Genomic DNA, 25789 nt, shown 5'->3' with positions numbered 1-25789 from the left:
GTGCTTCTCAAACTTGAATGCACATCCAAATCACCCAGAGGGCTTGTTAGAACAGTTTCCTGGGTCCCATCCACCAGAAGTTCTGATTCAGTAGATCTGGGTGAGGACCCTGAATGTTCCTTTCTAACAACTTCCTAGATGTTATGGATGCTGTTGGTCCAGGGATCACACTGAGAAGTCACTGAACTTGTTGGTCTGGGGTGGAACCCAGGTACTGGTAGTTTTTCAAACTCCCCAGGTAATTGTAATATGCAGCAAGAGCTGAGATCACTGAGCTTTGGAAAACTGTTAATGAGGAAGACAGTAATGCAGAAACTGATGTCGCATAGCTGAGATAAACTCGGAGTTAAGATGTCCTTGAGAGGGTGGGTTTGCAGGCTAGGTTATGACCTGTGTGAGAAGTGCCCTTTTGGACATCAAAAGGAGAGAGCTCTTCTGGACATTTCCCAGTAGCAGTCAACAGCGTACACGAGGGAAAACCTGAAGCCTCTCCATCCAGACCCTGTGATTCCTAAAATCATTTCTGCAGAGGAAGGAATAAATCCACATCTGTTATTTCTCTAAAATCCTCTGGTATTCATATCCACAGCCATGTGTTACTAGTTAACTAAAAGGCCTTTAAAAACCCACTGCCAAAGGGCTGCTTCAGAACCCTGTAACCACTTAGGCTTTGAAGACTTATCTATACACATGGTAATTTTTAATTAGCAAGTTTGTGTGATTATGCACTTTAAACACACAGGGTACAGAGCAAAGTGAGAACTGGCATTTTCTGTGACATCTACTGGGCTTTGTTTTCTGCTACAATCTGAGCCACAAGCTTTAGAAGAGGAACCAGAATGGGATCAGAGTCAGAAAAAGATAATTTTTTAAGAAGAGATATGAGTTAGATCCACCTCAATATTAGATACAGAGAGGCAGAAAGTAATGGGGCCAAAAGATTACCCAAGGGTCAAGAGATAACGTGATCTCCACAAAGTCCAGCTGAAGAATAACAATCAACCACCTTCACTGTGAAAATCGCTTTAATTAATTAAAAACTACTCAAATAATTTTTGTAAAAAAGAGGAGTTTTTTTTAATAACATGTTATTGTATATCAGAAAACTTAGAAGCTTCCACTATTAAAATTTTTTTCGTTCTTCCTCTAAAGATTATTGTGCGAGTGTCTGGAATCTCTCAGTGAGGTCTCATGTAAATCGGGGTTCATGGGTTCTAACTATCCTTTGAATTGGGCCAGTTCTGTGCATATCATGATTTTTGTGCAGTAAAATCTAAGAGACATCACAGTGCTCAAAATCGTTCCCTGTCTTCCTAGCTGGCCTGAAATACCAACTTTTAGAGTCAATCCTTTGAGTAAACCCAAAGAGGCAGGAACACCTCTAAAAAGTCATAGGCATGGACCAAGAATGGGACTAGAACCAGCCAACACACAATCATGGACTAATTTATTGGTGAACAGGTAATTAACAGGACCAGGGTAGCTGGACAACCACCCAAGAGGGGCAGGACATATTGCATGTGAGGGTAAGGTAGTGGAAGGGGCAAAGCAAGGCTGTAAAGGCCTGAGGCATCCTGACTTCCCTACAGAGGGAAGCTACTGGTTCAGGTGGGGTGCAGAGCCTAGCAGCTAAATATCACAGCATGGCTAGACCTATTCTTGGGCAACCTGACATTCAATACTTCTAATCTGATTATTCAGCTACTTAGGTAAAAGTTACTAAAATGATAAAAAATTAAAGAAATTTATCACAAGGTCTCAGTGAATATGAATAATAAGATATACATGGGATTACCAAAACCAATGAATAAAATTCAGTAAGGATTCCTAGGTTTTACTGTCATGTGATGTATTACTTTTTGATAAAAGGAGCTCCTCTTAGATCAAGTATAAAAGGGTGTGCATTTAGATCGGAGGATTCTCATTTCAGCAAGTCTGTGGAATGAATTCAGCAACAGTATTACAATAGCACTGCAATCTATTCTTTGAAGGTCACCTTCAACAAAGAATTCTTTGGCAGACCCTGATAGCTATCTCTCAAAAATCTACCCCATATGCCGCTAGCTAACAGAACCCTGAATGGTTCAGATATCCTACCTTCTCCCATATGACGGGGGGAAGATGAACTCACCCTACCTCTAGGGTGATCCTGATTAGTATCAACTAATCACAGAAATACCTTTACCTTTGCCAAAGACTGGGTTAGCAAAAAGTTTGGACCAATTCAGGCCAAGACGACTTTGGAAGTTTCAGTTAAGGGGTTTTCTGGTTCCCTACAGTGAGAAAGAGGATGAGGTAGTCTTTTTGTCTTTTCTGTTCTTGAGAATAATGGCAAAACAGCAAAGCTAGAGTCGCAGAGGTTGGGGCTGCCCAGCCTTTGGATTTATAGTTATGCGAGATAATCTTCTACTATTCAAGACTCTTTGACTTTTTTTCTTTCACTTTCAGCCCAAAGCATCCTAATTCATTATCAATATGTGCCATAGGAAAACAGTTTCATAGTACCATAAGTAAAATCATCACCTATGGTAGACCTAAAAAGTAATACGACCTATGGGAATCAGGAATTATTCTGAAAATCAAAACCATTAATACAAGAGAACTTCTTATTAAGTTAGCTCAAAACATACCAGGGTTTTGTTTTCATGATTAATCAAATTTCCATACCACTATCAAAGTTTTCTTTCACAGTACTGACTTTCAGACTCAATCATGTAAAAACCCGACAGTCCTCCACTACCAGTCAGATCAAGTCCACAGTCCTTAGTGTAGCAAATTTGACCTCACTTAGTTAAGCCCCATCTGACAAAGCAGCTTGGCTTCCTAGCCCTTCTCGGCTCCCTGAGCTTGATGCAACTCTCCCAGAGGACTTTGACATCACCATACCATTGTTCGCCTCCTCTCTCCTTCACATAATCTCTGTCCTCGAAAAATATTGCATAACTTAAAACTCATGAAAAAAATATCCTTTTTCTGTGAAGTTTTCCCAGAAGCCCTTTCTGGGCAAGACTGTTCATTCTCTCCCAGGGTTGACATCACTAGAAATGGCTTCGATCATCCTGCACTGTATGTCACTGGATAGGTCTCTGTTTCCTCCACATGGTCAAAGGTACCTTGAACAATAAGATCATTTCTCTGATCTGAGTTAAAACTGATTAGGGTGTACAGATCTCTAAACAAATCTCTTTTGGTTGGAAGAGAAAAAGACATTAAGATTTTCACTTTGAGTCGGGAAACAAATGTAGCTCCTTATTAATTGACTGTTTCAACCTTGGGGGATACTAAGAACTCAGTCCCTTAGAACGCCAATGTTTCTTCAAAATTCTATCACTTCAACCCCCCCATATGATTAACTACCACGACATTCTGAAAAAGCTATATCTGAGATCCTTTATTTTGCTTAATTATTATGTAAGGTAGTCCTCCCCAAAAACATTCAATTGACATGCTTTTGTCATTGACTCTGTGTTGGTTCAACATTTGATTAAAAATAAGAATAAGTGATAGCTGTCAGTCTTCGGCTTTTTTATGTAATACGATGATGATGACATACAATTGAAATAGCAAAATGAAGACAAGTATCAGTCCATAAACCAGTCACCATAAAAAAAAAAAAAAAGAAGAAAGAAAGAAACCTGTTCTAAAGTTAAAAGTGAATCTGGTTGTCCCATAGGCAAGAAAGCAAAATGAAGACAAGTATCAGTCCATAAACCAGTCACCATAAAAAAAAAAAAAAGAAGAAAGAAAGAAACCTGTTCTAAAGTTAAAAGTGAATCTGGTTGTCCCATAGGCAAGAAAGATTTCTTGTTGTCTCCGGAGGCAAAGAAGCCCTTAAAATTTAATGGGGTCATGTCAAAAGGACATAGGAGCCAAAATGAAAAGGCTCCCACCAGCCAACTTTGGGACAATTTGAGCATCATGAAGGATAATTAACTGTAACTGAATGTAAACACTGCATAAATAAAAATCCACACATCCATCCTACGTTCAATTTTTTTTTAAAAGAGAGAGATGTACCTTTGTGTTTAGGGATGCATAAAGAGGTGATAAAACTATAAAGAAAATCACTGAAATGATTATCAGAAAAGTCAGGGTGGGGGCGCCTGGGTGGCACAGCGGTTAAGCGTCTGCCTTCGGCTCAGGGCGTGATCCCGGCGTTGTGGGATCGAGCCCCACATCAGGCTCCTCCGCTATGAGCCTGCTTCTTCCTCTCCCACTCCCCCTGCTTGTGTTCCCTCTCTTGCTGGCTGTNCTGTCTCTATCTCTGTCAAAAAAAAAAAAAAAACCTTTAAAAAAAAAAAAAAAAAAAGAAAAGTCAGGGTGGCTGTTTCCAGTGGTGGGGAAGGAGAGAGTATATGCTATTGGTTTAGGGAACACCGGTAACATTCCATTCCTGGGTAGTGGTTAAACTGGTATTCTTTACAATATTTTTAAATTGTTTATATATGTTATTTGGACTATTCTAGTATGTGTATTACATTTCAATATTAAAAGCACTTAAAGAAAATAAAAGTTTTCATCTGTCACAATGTAAAAACATGAAACTAACCAACAAGGGTTGGTGTCTGCAGACAAATTACCAATAAATATCTCCAGCAAATGATATCCTTCTGTTCAATAAAGTTCTGTCACACTACCGTTGTCACTGTCCACACCTGTGTCATGCCCTTTCGTACGCTGTCCATCACTGTTTGCATCCACACCCAGTCTCATCTGTCATGTTCTTGAGGCCAGGGTCCTTACCTTCTCATTTCTCTATCCACAGATCTAACAGTGTCCAACATGTAGTGAGTGTTCTATAAATGCTGAATGGACATATGAGCAAATGAATAAATAAGTGAATAAATGAGAAAAATGTATAAAACAAATTCTTTTCTGATACTTTCAAGCTTCAAGTCACACATGCAAGTAATAATCAACACCAATGCATTGATTGGAATAGCAAGTTCATTTTTTTTAAATGATATTATCTCTGACAATGACGTTAAAAATAGCAGCAAAGAAAAATAAATGTAATTAGTTTTCCATTAACCAGGAAATAGCATGTAAAGGGAAGTAATACTATATTTAAATACACTGATACATAAAAAATAAAAGTCTGCTTTGGGGGGGGTTCTTTTTTTTTTTTAAGATTTTACTTATTTATTTGAGTGAGAGAGATAGTGAGAGCACAAGCAGAATGAAGGGCAAAGTGAGAAGCAGACTTCCTGCTGAGAAACGGGGAGACCGGTTCAGGACTTGACACCAGTCTCCAGGATCATGACCTGAGCCCCAGGCAGAAGCTTAACTGACTGAGCCACCCAGGTGCCCCTTGGGTTCTGTTTCTGAAGAGATTTCAGGATCTTTGAGTGCTCCAGGCCAAACATAGGATTAAGGATTATCACCATACAATGTTATAAACTGTTTAAAAGATGGTTCCCAGGGGCGCCTGGGTGGCTCAGTTGGTTAAGTGTCTGCCTTCTGCTCAGGTCATGATCCCAGGGTCCTGGGATCGAGCCCCACATCAAGCTCCCTGCTCGGCAGGGAGCCTGATTCTCCCTCTCCCTGTGGCTTCCCCTGCTTGTGCTCTCTCTCTGTCAAATAAATAAATAAAATCTTTAAAAAAAAAAAANTGACCTGAGCCCCAGGCAGAAGCTTAACTGACTGAGCCACCCAGGTGCCCCTTGGGTTCTGTTTCTGAAGAGATTTCAGGATCTTTGAGTGCTCCAGGCCAAACATAGGATTAAGGATTATCACCATACAATGTTATAAACTGTTTAAAAGATGGTTCCCAGGGGCGCCTGGGTGGCTCAGTTGGTTAAGTGTCTGCCTTCTGCTCAGGTCATGATCCCAGGGTCCTGGGATCGAGCCCCACATCAAGCTCCCTGCTCGGCAGGGAGCCTGATTCTCCCTCTCCCTGTGGCTTCCCCTGCTTGTGCTCTCTCTCTGTCAAATAAATAAATAAAATCTTTAAAAAAAAAAAATCGTGCCCAGTCCATACTGGTAACATAGATGTTATTTTAGTTAAATTCTTTGTGTCAACTTTCCTTTCTTTTCTTTCCTCGTTTTTAACTAATTGTTTGGCAAAAATGAGTCAGGATTAAAAATTAGTTATTTAAGAACATGGGTGATGTATGGAAGTGTTGAATCACTACACCATACAGCTAAAACTAACAGTACATTGTATGTTAACTAACTGGAATTTAAATAAAAACTTAGGGGTGTCTGGTCAACAGAGCTTGCAACACTTGATCTTTGGGTTGTGAGTTCAAGACCTATGTTGGGTATAGAGATTACTTAAAAACTTTTTAAAAATTCTAAAAAATATATTTTAACCAAAATTAATTAATTAATTAAAATTGTGACAGGGAGCTGGCCTCAGTCAGTAGAACATGTGACTCTTGATCTCAGGGTCATGAGTTCAATCCCCATGCTGAGCATGGAACCTATTTAGAATAAAAATTTAAAAATACATAAATAAATAAATAACAAATTATGAGGCGCACCATTTTGATTCCTTGTTCATGTTTCATAAAATAAACAGGGCTCATACAAAACTGAATAGAATAATTGTTTTACACATGATAGGAATAATCTCAGCTCCAGGGCTTGTGGAAATACCTACTTCACATATGAATAAGTCAAATATGGAAGAGATGACGTGTGTGTATGTGTGAGTGATTATGAAACACAATGATTTAAATAAAGCTCACTTTCAGTGTCTTTATTTTTGTTTTTTGCTTTTTTTAAAGATTTTATTTATTCATTTGTCAAAGACAGAGAGCAAGAGAGAGAGCGCGCACAAGCAGGGGGAGCAGCAGGCAGAGAGAGAAGCAGATTCCCCACTGAGTAGGGAGCCTAACGTGGGACCCAAGCCCAGGACCCTGGGATCATGACCTAAGTCGAAGGTAGACATTTAACTGACTGAGCCACCCAGGTCTCCCCAACTTTAGGTGTTTTTGTATGTGCACTGAAAAAAATGAGTTATTTAAAGCTTTCCATCTGTTTCTATTTAATATACATGCAAACTTCCCATAACTGTTGTTTTTTATCCAAAAGATGTTTTGAAAAAGCCCATTCATAAATGAAACCCTAATGGTTTAAGTTCACTGACATATCCTGCATCATACACTTTAAAGAACCAAACTTAAAGTCTCTCATGGAAACACATCTGATTAAGCTGTAAAGCTTGACTGTTTTTAACTTTTGACTCTGGAAATAAAGCATAAGCAAATAGGAGGATTAATCATTCATTTGCTAATTCTTCTTCCCTCAGGACATAAGCAGAGAGAATACAATAAATGGATTTATTTTAGGGGAAATCTTCCATTTTTGTTTTTGCATGATAGTCTCTCTTTTAAAAGACTATATCATGGAAGCTAGATTCTCTAGGCTAGGACTAAAAAGAAGTTATCTGTAACAACACCTATTTATTATGTCTCCTGGAGAGGGATGTGTATGTTTGTGAATTGAAGAGGCCCATCTGTTTCACCCATGGTTTTAAAGGACTATTGACCCTCTGAGAAGCAGAGGAGAAGGAAAGAGCAGGGCAGCACAGAGAATAACCTCCAGAGAGACTGCCTATGCCCCGCACTTCTATTGGTCTTGCCTCTCCAGCACATCTGAATTGGATAAAATTGAAGTTGCTGTGAGCTAACGATCCCAGTCAGTCACCATAAGGTTTCCTTAAAACAAAATATATAAAGATTACCTGAATTTAAATATCGAATTCATATGTAAACACCTTGCCATACACACTCACCTAGTATGTATCCTATCATATGTCTCTAATTTTCTCCCCTGAGAGCAAGGGATGCAGCCCAGCAAAAGGTCCCACACGGGGTTATTCCAGTGTAGTTCACACAGAGGTACACCCCAGTTGTAAGGGTGCTGACAACACTGACTCCATCTTTGGCCCTCCATCTTACTCATGCCCATGCAGTGACCTCCCTCGGGACCACGTGTCCTCCCTCGGGAGCCCCATGGAAGTTAATGTATGTCCTGACCAGGACATGGGGAGGTCTGCTCTGATCTTCCCTAAAGTGGCGCACAGAAGGTGCCGCTCTGGGCAGCTAGTAGAGATGACTGGCATACAAAGGACCCACTTTAAATAACGAGTTAGATCTTCTGGCACACATGGCACACGTTAGATAACCACACTATGACCTCACGACCACGCTCTATAAAAGCAGAGGATTAAGGTCTGGACTTGGAGGAGAACAGGGGCGGAGAATAGCTGTGTACTGCCTGGATCAACCATCCACCCAATTTCCCTCTGTCAGTAAGTTACCCTGAATAAAACCGTGTAAACCATATGGAGTGGTTGCCTTCATTTCTCTGTCTCAAAGTAGCCTTCTCACTTTGGAGGATACAGTATGGACCTTCCTCCACCTTCTAACACCAGGGCCTTTCTCTCCAGATCCCCTAGCTTTATAGCAGGCACCTATATGTCTTCCCAGCTACTGTTCATGTGACGGCAACCAGCCACCATGCTGCAACAGCATTCATGACCCCTTCCTATCATCACGCCATGAGGCCACCCCTTGATGCCTGTCCATTCTTACCCTGCGATTCTGGGGCCATTTCTGGGAAGGAAGCTGAAGTTGATCTTTATCCTTGACCAGTTTCCAGGAAAAGTCTTAAGCCTTTGTAAAACTTTAAACAGCCAGGCTACTAATCTTTCTTTGTTTCTTAGGATAGCATGCCTAGCACTATCACTTCTACACCATTTGAGGTCAAAACCGTTCAGTTTTAGACTAAATAAAAGAATCGTCAAAGAATAATATAGCCACACTCCTTGAGAATGGTTATAGTCAATGCTCACGGGACAAGAGTGTACAGTACAACCTTTCACATCAGATCTCATTGGCTGAGAACTTAGACCAACAGCTGAAGCATGAGAAAATACACCCATAATCACAGTGAGTGATAACAGATTGATAAATATTTTTTGCACATGTGAGAAAAATATTTCAGAGACAGAGAGCAACAAGCCAGCTCTATGCAGATGGCATCAGCTGGGGGTAAGCATGTACCTTATACCTCACCCTAAAATACAGGCTTTACGTAAAACAAATATTGCTATTACAGAACAAGTGTCCGGTTACTCAAATTGAGTCTTTCACCTTGCAAAGATTTTGTTCACCCAATGCTTTAACAGCCATATCATAAATTTAAATTAAATTAAATACATCCAGGGAACCCAATTTGTTGTACCTGCGAAGTTCCCTGTAATTGGATTATATACCACTATCACTGCTGGATAATTTATCAGAGTTCAATAATTTGGCAACTGGGAGAAAAATAGCAGTGAGCTCTGATAATTTAATCTTCAACGTGTCTCCTAAACATTATAAAAACTCCAGAGTTTCTCTGCAATTATGCAAAAACATTCATTACAAGTTTCATTATTGCACATTAAAAGTATTTATTATATCGAGCAAATTACATAAATCTATAACAGAGAAATATACAGGAATCATTTTAACTATAAAAATAGTATTTATATGGTTATTTTCCCTGAGAAACTAAGGGCCATAAATAGTGTTGGTTATACTGAACAATTCTGTAATTATTCTATCTACAATTTAAATAATATACTCATAAATGTGTTGAAATCTCAAGATTCCCCTAATAAAAAGAGCAGGTAATGCTAAAAATACCTTGAGGTCATATAAAGCAATCAGATGAAAGACAGTAAGTCTATGCTAAGGCTGTACTTTTTTAAAAAAACCAGAACATGGAAAGCTTAAATAGACCAGTAATAGGTAGGTGTATAGGGACCTGACCCCCGTCTGCTCAGCTCTGATCCATTCTTATAAAAGGACTACTTGTTTTCTCCCCACCATGAGTTTGGCTTTCTGAACCCTATAAAAGGCTCCAGCCCTTGGGGTCCTGTTGCCTCTAGAATTCCTTCCAGATGCCCCCTCCAAAACAATTTCTGAGGTCTAAGCTTTAGTACTGAGTCACTTTCTGGCTCTTGGGCAGGCATATCTAATGCTCCCTATACTCCATTCACCCATTCTCTTTTGTTGTGGGCTTTGCAGCCCAGGTCTGTCCAACTAACTACCAAAGCCTTTCTGGGCTAAGCCCAGGAGACTTTCTGCCTGTGAAAGAAAGTTATAAAGTCTAGCGTTAGAAGTCACAGTTTAAATCTACCATTTATTAACTTAGAACAAAAGAACAGAAATGAAATACGATTCAGCTTGGTATAAGAAATATGTGGTCTATATAAAGTACAAATGGTAGAATCTTATCCCTTAAAAACTGTTAAGAGTTCAATATGTATTTCAAAGGTAGAGTTTTATTATGAATCAAAGAGCATAAGATCATAACCATGAGAAGTATGGAGCTCTTTTTCCAGACTTGCAATGGACATGGAACTGAAAACCTGAAAGCTTGCAACTATTTATACCTGCCACCACCCCTCTTGCAAAAGAGAATGTACAGAAAAACAGCTGCTATTGTACCACTAAAAAACTAAAAGTCAACTTTGGAAAACAGTTCAGCACTTCTCAAAACAATTAAACATAAAACTAAATGAAAACTTAAATCCACACAAAGACTTCCATGTGAATGTTCATAGCAACATTATTCATATTGTCAGAAACAACCTGCATGCCCATCATCAGGTGAATGGGTAGACACAATGTGATATATCTGTAAATGAAATAATACTCAGCACTAAAAAGGAATGAACTGCGGACGCATGCTACATCACAGATGAACTTCAAAACGTATCAAATAAAAGCAGCCAGACTGAAGAATGCATATTGTATTATTCCCTTTATACGAAATGTCCGGAAAAGGCAGTTTTATAATTACAAAAAAGTAGATTAGTGATTGCCTGGCCAATCACTGGAGACAGGAATGGGGAGTAACTTTAAATAAGAATGAGGGATCTTAGTGGAGAATTGAAAAGTATTTTAAAACCGATCTTTGGTGATGGTTGCACCACTCAGTAAGTTACTAAAAAAAAATAAAAAATAAAAGATCATTAAATTGTACACTTGAAAGGAGTGAATTTTATGACATGTAAAAATGCCTCAATAAAATTGTCTTTAAAAATCATGTTATTTAGCAGTGTGGAGGTCCCTTAAAAAGTTAAAAATTGAGCTACCCTATGACCCAGCCATTGCACTACTGGGTGTTTACCCCAAAGATACAGACGTAGTGAAGAGAAGGGCCATATGCACCCCAATGTTCATAGCAGCATTGTCCACAATAGCTAAATCGTGGAAGGAGCCGAGATGCCCTTCAACAGATGACTGGATTAAGAAGCTGTGGTCCATATATACAATGGAATATTACTCAGCTATCAGAAAGAACGAATTCTCAACATTTGCTGCAACATGGACGGCACTGGAGGAGATAATGCTAAGTGAAATAAGTCAAGCAGAGAAAGACAATTATCATATGATTTCTCTCATCTATGGAACATAAGAACTAGGAGGATCGGTAGGGGAAGAAAGGGATAAAGAAAAGGGGGGTAATCAGAAGGGGGAATGAAACATGAGAGACTATGGACTATGAGAAACAAACTGAAGACTTCAGAGGGGAGGGGGTGGGGGAATGGGATAGACTGGTGATGGGTAGTAAGGAGGGCACGTATTGCATGGGGCACTGGGTGTTATACGCAACTAATGAATCATCGAACTTTACATCAGAAACCAGGGATGTACTGTATGGTGACTAACATAATATAATAAAAAAAAATTAAAATAAAAAAAATCATGTTATTTAGGGGTACCTGGGTGGCTCAGTCAGTTGAGGGTCCAACTCTTGGTTTCGGCTCAGGTCATGATCTCAGAGTGAGACAGAGCCCTGCGTTGGGCCCCATGCTCAGTGGCGAGTCTGCTTGAGATTCTCACCCTCTCCCTCTGCCCCTCCCCCCACTCACGCACCCCCGCCAAATAAATGGATAAATCTTTTTTTTAAGAATCATGTTGCTTAATTTATGTGGCAAATATGTTCCTAAAATTTTGTATACTTTAGGTTATACCTGATAAGCACAAATAAAAGTAGCAGTGAAAAAGAGGATATAACAATAGGTACAGCAGAAATTTTAGAAGTTATTTTCTAAAAGCCATACAAATATACACCCATTAAACTCAAACACTCCATGATGTGGACAGTTCTTTGGAAAAATACAATCTTTCAAAGTTGGCTTAAAAACAAGTAGATGAATATATCAATATCCATCAGAAATTATTGCTTATCAAAGACTTATCTCTTTAAAAGGTTGCTGGACTCCTCAAAATAAGGACTTTTATTTATTTATTTTTTTTTTTTTTAAAGATTTTATTTATTTATTTGACAGAGATAGAGACAGCCAGCGAGAGAGGGAACACAAGCATGGGGAGTGGGAGAGGAAGAAGCAGGCTCACAGCAGAGGAGCCTGACGTGGGGCTCGATCCCATAACGCCGGGATCACGCCCTGAGCCGAAGGCAGATGCTTAACCGCTGTGCCACCCAGGCGCCCCCAAAATAAGGACTTTTAAACACTAAAAAATATATATGTGACTCTGACAGTCCACAAGATAACGTTTCAAGGAATTTTGTTGTAAGTAAAAAAACCCTCATTTTATACAGCTTTTTAACTGATACAATCTCATTCATTACTGCTGATATAAAAATTCTAATAATATAACAGCATATCTATTTTAGTAGCTAGTAATGGGGTCCCTAAAGAGACTGGATCTTAAAATTCGAAACTAGAAACTGCCTTAAAATCAGCTGTCATATTCTAAAATAAAAACTAGAATTTGCAATTGGGCAACCCTCCCTTTTTGGGGGAGATCCCCCCCCAGTAAATCCTTGCAGTTCTGTGAACTATTCCTAAGGTTTGAACCAATAGAGAAAAGCAATTACACTCTCCTCAAGGTGTTAATTGCAGAGCCGTGCCACAACATGTTTGCTGTTTGTCAGCCTGACCCATTCCTGAGAACTGTCTATCCTTGTCTAAGCACTGGATCAGAGAAAATTAGGAGCCAGAGCTAATGCAGGAGGGCTGTACAGTCCTAATTTAGTCCTCACCTTGTGCAGCAGGAAAGACTGTGACAAGGAAATATACTTGGTGCTCTGGGCTATACTTATCACACATGGAATATTGTTTAAAGTTCAATAAGCCATACACTTTGTTTGGCAAGATACTATCAAGCTATGGCAGTCAGGTCAGATCATAATTCTGACAGTAGGGCTCCAATTTCACTTTCTGAGAATGGACGTCCCCACTGCTTTTCGTGTTGAAATAGAATGCAAAGTGCCTGGACCAGAGAAAGAAAGAACGTACACTTTTCTCTGCCTGTCTCTGAGCAGAGGCTATGTCTGTGCCCTCCCACTGGTGGCACCGACCCTCCACAAGAAGGGCGTGTGGATGGGTTTGGGCTTGTACGTTCTTGGAGTGACCACTTCTGGCCAATGTGAGCAGCTGTCCCTGGGGAAGGGCAGCTGTGCCCAGCAAAGCAGCTGTCGTGAGGCTCACTGCAGGGGATCTATCAGAGGCAGCAATAGAATGGCAAGGTAAAAGACAATAACAAATCTCATAAATAGTTGAGGGACACACTTGAAGATGGAGGTAACTTGGGGCAAAAAAGCCAGCAAAGGCTTGTGCCGTAATAATCTAGATACAAACGGGAGGCGTAATTCCATTCTGTAGTCACAACTAGAAAGGCCAGCAACATATGGGCTACAACAATGAATTATGCAACATGACAAAGTTGTCAAATAAGAAAATCAACATGCTCACTCAAATTGACTAGTGGGATTCAATAAACTCTAATACTCATTCCCTTGAAAACAAAAAAAAATTATTAAACAAGATTTGGGATATTACTTTATCATGATAAAGACTAGTTCTCAAAAATCAATAATCAACATTCTACTTAACAATGAATACCAGAGATATGCCTATTACCAAAAGAACCAAGACAAAAATGCTATTAGTACCAAGTAATAGAGACCAGGAACTTCTAGGAAAAGCATCAAGGTGGACAACAGTAATATGAAGTATCATTTTGGAAAGAAAAAAAAAAGCTTTCATGATTTTCTAGTTATGTTACTGTGAAACTACAGAACCCAACAGAAACAAACAAAAAAAAAACCCATTAGTATTATTAAGGAAATTAATAAGGCTCAACACAAGTCAATGACTTTCTTATATATCATCAATAACTAAATTATAAAATATAGAAAAATATCCACAGTAGCAACAAAAACTACAATTCCCATGAAAAGGTTCTACATGAAATGTTCAGGACCTATAAAAACCTAAGTACTACTCAATTTTACTGAGACAAACTAGATGCTAAAATTAAAAAAAAAAATAGACAATGGTATTGGATGGAAAGACTCAGTACCTATAAAAACATGTACTTTTCCCAAATTAAAATATAGGTTTAGTGACAGTCCAATTATAATTCCAAAAGAAGAATGATAAAGTTATTCTCAATTTCCATATTAGAAAAGGCAAAAATATCTAAGAAATTTTACAAAAGAAAACTAATAATGAAAGAGTTTTCCAGGGGCGTCTGGGTGGCTCAGTCTGTTAAGTATGTGCCTTCGGCTCAGGTCATGATCTCAGGGTCCTGGGATCAAGCCCCGCGTGGGGCTCCCTGCTCAGCGGGGAGTCTGCTTCTCCCTCTCCCTCTGCTCCTCCCCGCTGCTCATTCTCTCTCTCTCTCAAATAAATAAACAAAATCTTAAGGAAGAAGAAAAGAAAGAAAGAAAGAAAGAAAGAAAAGAGAGAGAGAGAGAAAGAAAGAAAGAAAGAAAGAAAGAAAGAAAGAAAGAAAGAAAGACAGACTTCCATGCTAGATTTTAAAACATTACAATAAATAAATAAAGCTACAATAAATAGTATGGTCCCAGGCCAAATAATTAATAAATAGATCTTCAGAAGAGATTGCTTTGGGAAGACATTAAAATATATAATAACTAAATATGATGAACACAGGATGATAAGTCAGTGGGGAAAGGAGTAGATACTACAAGATACAGTGTGGGAAAACCAGTAGCTTCTACTTGGACTATCCTCCAAAGTCTTTTCTGTGGCCTATGAGGCCCTACATGATCTGGGTCCTGCTACCTTTCCAACCTCATTTAATAACTACCTTGGACTCACCCTGTTCCAGCCTCTTACTCACCTTCCTATCTTTCAAACACACTAAGCTCGGTACTACGTCATGGCCTTGACACTTGGCAGTTCTCTCTGCCTGGGGGCCCCTTCAGTTCAAATGTCATCCCTTCAGAGATAGCCCATCTCTGACAACTGCTGCTCAAATAGCATCCTCACCCCCACACCAGGCACTTACTACTAATGGCACTGTCACCCTCTGAAATTATTTGTTAACACAGTCATTATCTTTATAAAAGAGTAGGGTGAGTCCCTCCTTGTTTCTACCAAGTCCTCACAGTCTAGAATAAGTACTTACTAGAGGCTTAGAAATGTACATATGTGTGTGTCCATATGGATATGTGTATCCATGTGTGTATATGTATACATTATATATACATATACATGTGCATGTGTACACATATGTTTAAATACATATATGTGTATGTATATAAGATGAAGATAAGGAACCTTACTGGCAAGGGCCATTTCATACAGATTTATCTTCTACACAACAATTTTGCATTAAATGTACATATGAACAAATATTTGCCGTAATGAATTTAGTTGAACAGTAAGATATTAAGTTACACATTTATTAATAATAGCAAAAGACATATTATGTTATTTAGTATCATCACATAACATCGTCATTTAATTATAATCTTATCCCCATTACTTATTTTTATCTACACTGTAAATAGAGCAGAGTTAAGGAAATGAGACTTCCCGACCTAACTTTCAATTCCAGTTGGAGTCATGCCCTATCTTTTGCCCAATGTGATTTCTATTTTTTTTCTGCAAACTCAAGAGTGCTGGTGGAAAGCAATCAAGAGGTGACTAATTGGTAAATGATTCTGCTAAATAAGAGAAGACAAAACTGGACTTGGCTGTTTGAACAGAATTTGGATGCTTCTTGTCTGATCTTGTTCCTGCTTCTCGCTCTCCCCAACCCCAACTCTATCTCTACACCCTCTCCCATTTGGCAAAGGCAATCCCATCTGCTGACAGCTGTCATGTCTGCGTCCCTATCTATCCTCCCCATCCCTCACTGTGAAATAGGGAAAAAAGACACGGATAGAAGGATCCTAAGTTAGAGAAACTATTTTTGTTCTTACTGGAATAAGAGGGAGAGATTGTGTAAAATATAATCAAAATTTAGGAGCAGGACCATCAAGATCTGGGAGCTGTATCACAGACTCCCTTCCCAAAAACAGGCTATAAAAGATGGGTTCCTTCTTCCTAATTATATGTTTCACATCCTAAAATAACTAACCACATCCATGTGGAGTATCTGCTTTTTTGTGGGGTGTGTGGGGATGGGTATGTAGGGGTATGGGCATGCCCACATGTGTGTGGTTTGTCAGGTCACCTGTTGTAAAAGGATCAAGGAGTACTGAAAGCAAATTTTTTTCAATATCTGGGCATCACTCTGGGCAGTTTATCCACTTTTTTAAGAACAGAGAGAGATTTACAGGAAAAGAATTGTTCCAATAATACATACATAATATATGTACTATTATATATGTAGTGTATTATAATTACATATATATATATATATATATATATAATATTACATATATAGTACAAACATCTTCATTGAGTCTTTCTATTTCTCAGGAATGTTTCACAATAAAGTATAATACGAGTCACCGATCTCTGAAAAGGTCCAGTGCAGCCTCAGGACCAGTTTGACCAGGACAGGCCATATGTTTGGGTTTTTTAACTATATCTGCCCTAAAGAGTGAAATTTCACAACTGTGTGACCCCATGAAAGAACTAAAAATCGTTTGACAAAACAGGAATTGGCTGTGCTTTTCATGTGTAAACACTCCATATTCTTTATATGCCCTCTATAGAAATTATAACCCAAAGGTTGAATTCATAATTGGGTTATAGATAATTTTGTTTACTGAACATTCAGAAGGAATATTATGTAATGATGCTTTTCCTTCCATTCTAATCTAAAGTATATATTGCTGGGTCCATTCGGCAACTGGAATCCAGCCACATGTAGACTTATTTAATTTGCCTCCAGTTTAAAACAAATTAAAAAAAAAACAAACCTCTACCAGTTCCATAGCCCTAGAATAGCTTCATAAGAAAAACAGCTTTTAAAGAATATATTCAGGGGTGCCTTAACCTCAGTTGGTTAAGCATCTGCCTTTGGGTCGGGTCATGATCCCAGAGTCCTGGGATCAAGTTCACATTGGGCTCCCTGCTCAGCACGGAGCCTGCTTCTCTTTCCTCCTCTGCCTACAGCTCCCCCTGCTTGTGTTCTCTCTCTCTGTCAAAAAAATAAATAAAATATTTAAAAAATTAAAAAATAAAGAGTATATTCACTTTTTCACCTTTCAGCTCCTTAATCAACACTACATATATATATATATGTATATACACACAGATACTGAAACCATGAAATGAAAACATTCTTCACAAAAATAAAAACTCTTTTTATCAAATCTTAAGGCTCTTAAAGCTTAAAGAAATCAGTGAACTGCCACCTATGTGTAATAAAGATCCAATGTTAAAAAAAAAAAAAAGAGTACATTGTATATTCCTCAGCCTAGGAACCTCCATTTATGTTATTATTTTATACTCTGTACTTCTTGCAATTTCAAATTTCCACTGCAACAGGAGGGAAAATGCCCAATGGCGGTTTTTGCCCATATCTCAAAAGAAATTCTGCTCTACACTTAGCATCCCAGAGGATCCATTCTCTGATAAGTATGGCCCATATGTGTTTCGCCTTAGGAACAGAACGTTTTGGGGCTGAGATTTCTCCAAAGGAAGTGAAGTGGTTTAGGGTAGAATGGACATGAATAAGTATCCCTTCTTTGTTTGAGAACTGAAAATCAAGGCTTTACAAATGTCAGGAACCAGAAACCAAGGCTGGGCCATCCACAGGAATAATGATTTAAAGGAGGGAAGGGAGGGAATTTCCAAGTGTGGACTTTCCCTACTTATGCTATTAAATTTGATTTTCTCATGTTAAAAAAATTAAATAAAATTTAAAAAATAAAGGAGGGATAGGAAACTGTCAATGAACTAGAAACCTAGGAATCTGACTTTCCAAATCACACCTATATACAGATTCTCAGCTTTTGGAAGCTAGCCCAAACACTTTTCCTCTGTTTCTTTTTTGCTGCTTGCCTTCTGCCCAGTTGACAGCCTCCCTCTTATCTGGGCTTCTCTGCGTCCTGGCGAATTCCAGCCTCTGGTTTCTAAGTTTGTATGGCTTCCCAGCCTGGAATTTAGTACCTATTCTGCACAGCAGAGGAAGGAAAATATAGCAAGCAAGGAAAGAAAGTCTCTGCCCTCAAGGTGCTTACATTCTAGTGGGAGGAAAAAGATAACAAACAAAATAAGTAATTAAAATACAGACTATTGGGGCACCAGGGTGGCACAGCGGTTGAGCGTCTGCCTTCAGCTCAGGGCGTAATCCCGGCGTTATGGGATCGAGCCCCACATCAGGCCCCTCCGCTGGGAGCCTGCTTCTTCCTCTACCACTCCCTGCTTGTGTTCCCTCTCTCGCTGGCTGTCTCTATCTCTGTCAAATAAATAAATAAAATCTTTAAAAAAATAAAATAAAATACAGACTATTGATTGACCATACAAGAAGGCTGGTATTTGAACTTTTTGACCTGCAAAAATGGCGATTTCATATGAGTCAACCTATATATTAAATGGCGATGAATATTATTTTAAAAATGAAGTAGGAGAGAATAGGTAGTAAGGCTGATGAAGGATGAGGGCAGAGAGGGTTACAATTTAAAACAGGGCAAACCAGCATCCCTGGGTGGCTCAGTAGGTTAAGTGTCCAACTCTCGATTTTGGCTCGGGTCATGATCTCAGGGTCATGATCTCAGGGCCCAGAGATCAAGCCCCACAGCCGCTCTGCACTCAGCATGGAACCTATTTAAGATTCTCTCTCCCTCTCCCTCTGCCCCTCTCCACCCTCCTGCTCACATGCTCTCTAAAAAACATAAAAAATAAAATAGGGCAATCCCTTCCTATGTGGTACAATTATGTGAGACTGCTTTTGCTACATTATCATTATTTTTCTAAGGAGCATGCATTCCTTTATAATGATTTTTTTTTCAAGATTTTATTTATTTATTTGACAGAGATAGAGACAGCCAGTGAGAGAGGGAACACAAGTAGGGTGAATGGGAGAGGAAGAAGCAGGCTCATAGCGGAGGAGCCTGATGTGGGACTCCATCACATAACACTGGGATCACGCCCTGAGCCGAAGGCAGACGCTTATCCGCTGTGCCACCCAGGTGCCCCTATAATGAGTTTTTTAAAACTTTATAATATCAAAGTTGCTGGAGAACCACAATGAGTCACCTAAACATGTAAATTCTAAGGCGTTTACAGCAAGCAGGAAGATAAGATACAAATTATATTAACACAGTCTTATGCTCTATGAAATTAGATTAAATACCATGTGGTACAAAGCATTTAATTATATATGTTCTAAGCCATTAATTTTAAAAACAAGCAATAAATTGTATTTTAATGAGCATAGTAGAAATACAGTTTATGTTACTTTTTTTTCTTTTTAAAAGATTTATTTATCTATTTTAGAGAGACAGAGTGTGTGCACACATGCATGAGCCAGGGGAGGGGCAGAGGAAGAGGGAGAGAAAGAACTCCAAGTCGACTCCCCACCAAGCACGAACCCCCATGCAGGGCTCAATCCCATGACCCCGAGATCATGACCACAGCAGAAATCAAGAGTAGGCCACCCAAAGGACTGAGCCACCCTGGTGCCCCCATGTTACGTTTTTTTAAATTTGTTACATTTTAAAAACATATATATATGATCAAAGAACAAACAACTCCTATTAACGGATCATCCAAATAGTTCCCACCTAAAACAATGCTTTTCAGCACTTAAATTGTTTGTGAACGACAAAAATGTGAGAAGAGGGGAGTCATACTTACAAAAGGTATCTATGAGACAGCTTAATTAAAAAATAAACTAGGAGTGCCTGGGTGGCTCAGTCAGTTAAGCAACCGACTCTAGGTTTTGGCTCAGGTCATATCTGGGTTGTGAGATAGAATCCCACATGGGCTCAGCACTCTACGCTCAGAGCATCTCCTGCTTGAGATTCTCTGCATGTCCCTCTCTGTCTGCCCCTCCCCCACTTTCTCCCTCTCAAAAATAAAAAAAAAATAAACTAATACTTGGCTTAAACATTAACATAACACAAATGGTATAATGACGCTTTGTAAATAAATTCCATAAAAACTAGGATACTCGTAAGACTAATTATTAAATGAATACATTGGACATGGCCTGGCATCTAAAAGGAAGATGGAATTCTCCTTCCAAATACTGACTGACCTAGCTCAATAATCTAACAGTTCATATGTGCCCATTCCCCAAAAGAAATCTAAGCCAGTACTGCTCAACAGAACCTTTTGCAGTGATAGAAATGTTCTGCCTTGTCCCATAAGGTAACCACTAGCCACACATAGCTAATGAACATTTGAAGGGTAGCTAACAAAACTGAAAAACAGCATTTCCAAAATGACATATTTACAGAAAAATCACAGTACCTTAAATTTCAAAGTAACTTACTCCCAAATCAATGCATCTAATGCCATTATTAGGAGTCACACATCATGCAGCCAATCCTCTCAATCACTGAGCAAAAAAGGTAACTCTTTTCTGCTGTTCTTAAGAAAGACAATTTCATACCCAAAATATTATTTTCACAATTAATTGCATTCATAGGAACTTAGGTCAGATATACTCTTACGCAAAATATTAGAGTAAGTCTTGCCCTCCACATTACCTCCTTCAATCTTTTATAGCTGTTCAATTTCAAATGGATAGCCATTTCCTGTTATTTGCCAGACTTTAAAACTTACAATCAATAGATACAAAAGTTTTAAATGTAGTATGTAACTGATATAAGAAGATGAAGTAAAATATAGTAAGAAAACAAAGCTTCACAAAAGGTTATAAAAGTGGATTGAATGTGTATCTGACAAAAGGGAGTGCAGCTCAACAAAGACTTACTGGTTTAGCACGACGTCAAGAATAAAGGATGTTCCAAAGGCATCAACCTGGAAGCTTGCCTGGTCAACATGAGTCAACTGCAATATCAAAAAGATAAAAGGTACTTATTATTCAGCCATAGCAATCGGACAATAAGCAATTATTACGATGATTCAAAAAGGTTTATAATATCATAAATTAGAAAACCAATTCAACATGGAGATTAAATGAAAAAAAGTAAAACCGGCACCTTCTTAGAAGCCAAGCATTCACCAATCTGAAGTAAAGTAACACCTCACCCAATAGGGCAGGTACCCTACCTTTCTGGTTTATCTCAAGTGGCTAAACAGTTCATTTCCAAGAAGACCACACTTCATTCATTTTACTCTATATTAAATGACTAGCTCCTTTAAAATTAAACTTTGTACATTAAAAAGGAGATAGGGGAAAATATGTTCAAGAGTAAAATAAGATGAATATGAGCTATTTACAAGGAAGATATCTAAATTAAAAAAAAAAAACTTTTTCATCCTACCTGAAATACGTACTTTAAAAATATTTCAGTTCTAATTTGCCAAACATAATTTCATAAAGGTTTCCACCTATTCCTAGAGCAAAACTGAATTTCTGCTACCTATTGAAAATATCACCTTCAAAAATTTGGGAAAAAAAAATCACTACTTCCTATCCTATTCTAGGAACTCCCAGAGAAAATCACAAGGGACCCTAAAAAAAAAATGCAATGTTACCAATAACACTAATATTAACATATTGAATAATCGTGTGCATTAACTGAAGAGAAGGAAACAAAACCATTTATTCTGTTTGATTCTCCAAATATTAACTGTAAAGCTATAGGTAAGCAGTAGGACTATGAATTACATTTTTTGTTTATGTTTCTCTAGTATCCAAAATTTCTAAAATAAACATGTATAATTCCAACAGTGAGAATAAAACAAACACTATTTTATAGATAAAAACCATCTGAGCAACCATATTTAAGTAGTACGTGAGGCAGATGGTGTTACTGTTCCCAGAGAACCAGCACATCTTAAAAAAAGAAATATCCTAGGATTCTGTGGGCCACTAAGGGCACCTCAATCGTCCCTGGGATTTTCACACACAGTAAGCTTATGGTATTAGGTAAAAGGAGAGAGAAAGCTTAATTAATAATAACAAAGCTTTTTGGAAAGGACAATCTTTGTGTTTTAAAGTATTTGAAATAAGTAGGAGAACGCCATACCTCAGTTGCTAACACATTCCAATCCCCATGGAACCCCAAGAATGAAGAACTATTTGGATACCTCTCAGCCTCATTACCTTATTAACCATTCAACTTTGACTCCTGGTTCTCCCCAGGTAACACCCAGGCTATCACCAAACTCTGGCTTTTTTTCTTTTTTATAATTTTTGAAGCCACACCTTACTCTTCATTCCCATATCTGCCACAGATCATATTCTCCCTGATCTAAAATTGACTCTTTACCAAAACCCCAAATGTAAGCCCCAGATTTTCTACTGTACCAAATACAAACTTTCTCTCCCTGGATATCAAGATCCTGCACAATCACCTCCCCCCACCTCAGACGTAATGGTACCCAAGTCCCCAAGGACCCACCCGTACCATATCCATGGTCAATCCTCCCTTCTACTCTTTAATTCAACAAGCTGGGTGCGTTCCAACTTTTGTGTGTGTGTGTGTGTGACTTTCATTCACCACTTCTGAGGAGTGCCTTTCTGAACCAGACCCTTGGGTAGTGATCTTCACCAAGATCATTTCCCAGAAATGGCCCCTATCCATCCTTGCAGCCGTAGATGAAGCTCCTCTTAGGGCTGTCATAACAAAGTACCCCAGACGAGGTGGCTTCAACAACAGAAACTGACTTTCTCAGAGTTTTGGAGGCTGAAACTACAAGATCAAGGGGTAGGCAGATTTGGATTCCCTTGGGACCTCTCTCTTTGGCTTCTCTCTGTCCTCATATGGCCTTTTCTCTACACATGGGCACACCTGGCCCACCCTAATGACCTCTAAACTCAGTTACGTCTGTAAAGGCCTTATCTCCAAACAGAGTCACAGCAGGGGTTAGGGCTTCAACATAGGAATTTTGGAAGAGACATGGTTCAGTCTTACCTCTCCTCTTCCATGAAGTCCTCCCAACCTTTTCCAACCTCCTTCTCCCCTCCTCCTCAGTACCGTTCGCTACAATATGAGGGCCTCAGGACTGACCAGCATCAGGTACTCAGTAAGTATTCCATGACTGACTCATTTGAGGGTTAGTTTTACCAGTCACTTGAATACATAAACAAACAGCAATGGAACAGCTATAAATTACCCGCTTACAGACATGCACTCCTTCCATCAAGGTTGTTCTTGATGCCACATCAATGGATGTCTTTCCTTTTGTCTAAAAGCTTTCTGAGTTTCCTCAAGTGCTAACGATCATGTTTTTGGAACAGCCTGAGGAAAGCACTGCTTACCAGAACTGATGTTTCCATTAAAACCTCTCTTCTCTCTATTCTTTATTGGCACTTAACTGGGGTGAACAGGGCAGAGGCTCCATGTTATTCATCATGGTATCTTGATTCAGTGTAGGGATCAAGATAACATTACCATTCTTTTTTTTTTTGCAAGATACTTACTGTTTATATTAATTTCATCTAATTCTTACGTTTTGTTTTTCCTGCAGCTTCCGTTTAAAACATCTAGTATCTTATTTTATTGATCTTGCATGTGTCCCAAAGAGAAACACGTCACTTAAATTCAAAAGAAGAATCTATTGACGGCATGTTTCACGGCATGTAAAAACCATTTGCATTATTGATAATAATAGGAACAAGAGTATATTAATATTGTTTTAATCTAAGGCAAGCTTCCTTAGACCGTATGTAGATTGATCACTCAACAAGTATCTTCTGAGAGTCTAGCAAGTGCTGGGCACTATTCTGATTTGGTAGACAAGGTAGTGAAGAAAACTGACCATGTTTCTCTGTTAGTGGAGCTTACTTTCTAGGGGAGGGAGACAGAAAGTGACAAATAAAATGACAGAAGATGAGCAATAAAAAATAAAGTGAGAAAATAAATACACTATTTCCAGATTTAATAAAAACAAGATAAACAGGTGACCAGGGTAGATGGGATTCTAGGTGGTCCTGGAAGGCTCTGGGAGGAACTGGCATCTAGGTGACATGTGAATGACTAAAAGGAATCTGTAGTAGATAGAGTAATGGCCCTAAAGATGCCCGCACTCTAATCCCCAGGACCTAGGAACATATGACCTTACGTGGCAAAAGGGAATTTCCATATGTGATGAATTTAAGGGTCTTGCAATGGAGAGATTATCCTGGGTTATCCAGGTGGGCCCAATCTAATCACAAGAGTCCTTATAGGACCAAAGTCTTAGAAGGGTCAGAGTCAGAGAAGGAGATATGATGATGGAAATAAAAATTAGAATAAGGTGAGGCAAAAGCCATATGCCAATGAATACCAGAAGCCTCTAGAAACTAGAAAAGGCAAGGAACAATTCTCCCCTAGAGCCCCCAGAAGGAGCACAGTATTGCCAACACCTGCATCTTAGTTTTGTAAAACCCATTCCAGGCTTCCAATCTCCAGAACTATAAGAAAATTAATTTTTGCTGTTTTATAATATTAAGCATGTGGTAATGTATTATAGCAGCAGTGGGAAACCAATACAGCATCACTGGCAAAGTCCCCAAACATTTAGAAAATTGGCTCCAAAAAAGAGCTGATCTCACCAGTGGTTCAATGTCATTCTCCTCCATGGGTTGATTAAAACCAAGGCACTCAAAGCCGGAGCTGAGACATCCAGGAAGGCACAAGGATCAAACTCCAAACACAAGACTGCCCAGCCAAACCAAACTTGCAGTGGTGATCACTAAAATAAATGTTAGCATGGTTTCCTTGCATTCTGTGTGGCCCTCTCCCTTTCCAGAATCTGCCTTCCCCATGTTTGATTTAAAAAGCAAGCCAAAGAGATAATTAAGCAGAATTACGCTGACTTCATGCTATATTAACAATCCGGCTTCTTAGCCAACACCATCGATGTGAGCCAGGATGGTTCTCTGAAAGTTAATCTTAGGCCCCGCCTTTTAGATCAAGGAAAAGGAAATGTTTGCGAAGAGAGAATTAGTATAATAATATCAGGGTTTTCCCTTTTTTTAGGAGGGATGCTAACATATATTGCCAAACAAAAATTCTAATACTTATTAACTTTCATTTGAATGTTCGAAGGTAGTAATGGCTCTCAGAGATATTTAAAAAATGTAATTTTGCAGAAATGTGTTCTTTCGAATTACTACGTAAGAATGACTTGTGATTTTAAAAACTACTAATCAAACACTTCCGTATCATACAATAATATGAAGAAAACTCTTAAAGCTCATATAATACAACATCTTTATTTTAGAAATGAGGACACAGGCCATTGTAGGCCAATGTCATTTGCAAAGTCACACTAACTTAGTAGCAAAAGCTGTTCGCAGCATGCGTCATCCCCTTTCATTCTGCTTCATTCCCTTTCATTCTGAAGGTGCTTGCAGGTTTTACTGGGTTCTTATGAGTAATTATTATCATAGGAGCATTTTTAGAGTCATTAAAATGCTCTAGAGAGCATTTTTAAAGCATATGAAAAGGAAATTAAATGATGAAAAACAATGTTTAGAACTCT

General features: G+C 38.7%; 1 protein-coding gene across 11 annotated transcripts in view; it reads right to left on the bottom strand.

The window, feature by feature from the left end:
- The window catches only part of ADAM22 (ADAM metallopeptidase domain 22), a 215519-nt gene that overhangs the window by 161061 nt on the left and 28669 nt on the right, over window positions 1–25789 (bottom strand). For all 11 annotated transcript variants that reach the window (XM_034667309.1, XM_034667300.1, XM_034667303.1 and 8 more), the window contains exon 3: window positions 21126–21202. In XM_034667309.1, coding sequence (XP_034523200.1) covers window positions 21126–21202 — 77 coding nt within the window. The remainder of the gene's footprint in view (window positions 1–21125; window positions 21203–25789) is intronic.

Source organism: Ailuropoda melanoleuca, chromosome 1, assembly GCF_002007445.2.
Source record: "Ailuropoda melanoleuca isolate Jingjing chromosome 1, ASM200744v2, whole genome shotgun sequence".
Classification (NCBI taxonomy): Eukaryota; Metazoa; Chordata; class Mammalia; order Carnivora; family Ursidae; genus Ailuropoda; species Ailuropoda melanoleuca.
The sequence above is the reverse complement of the archived record's forward strand: the minus strand, read 5'-3'. Positions and strand labels throughout refer to the sequence as shown.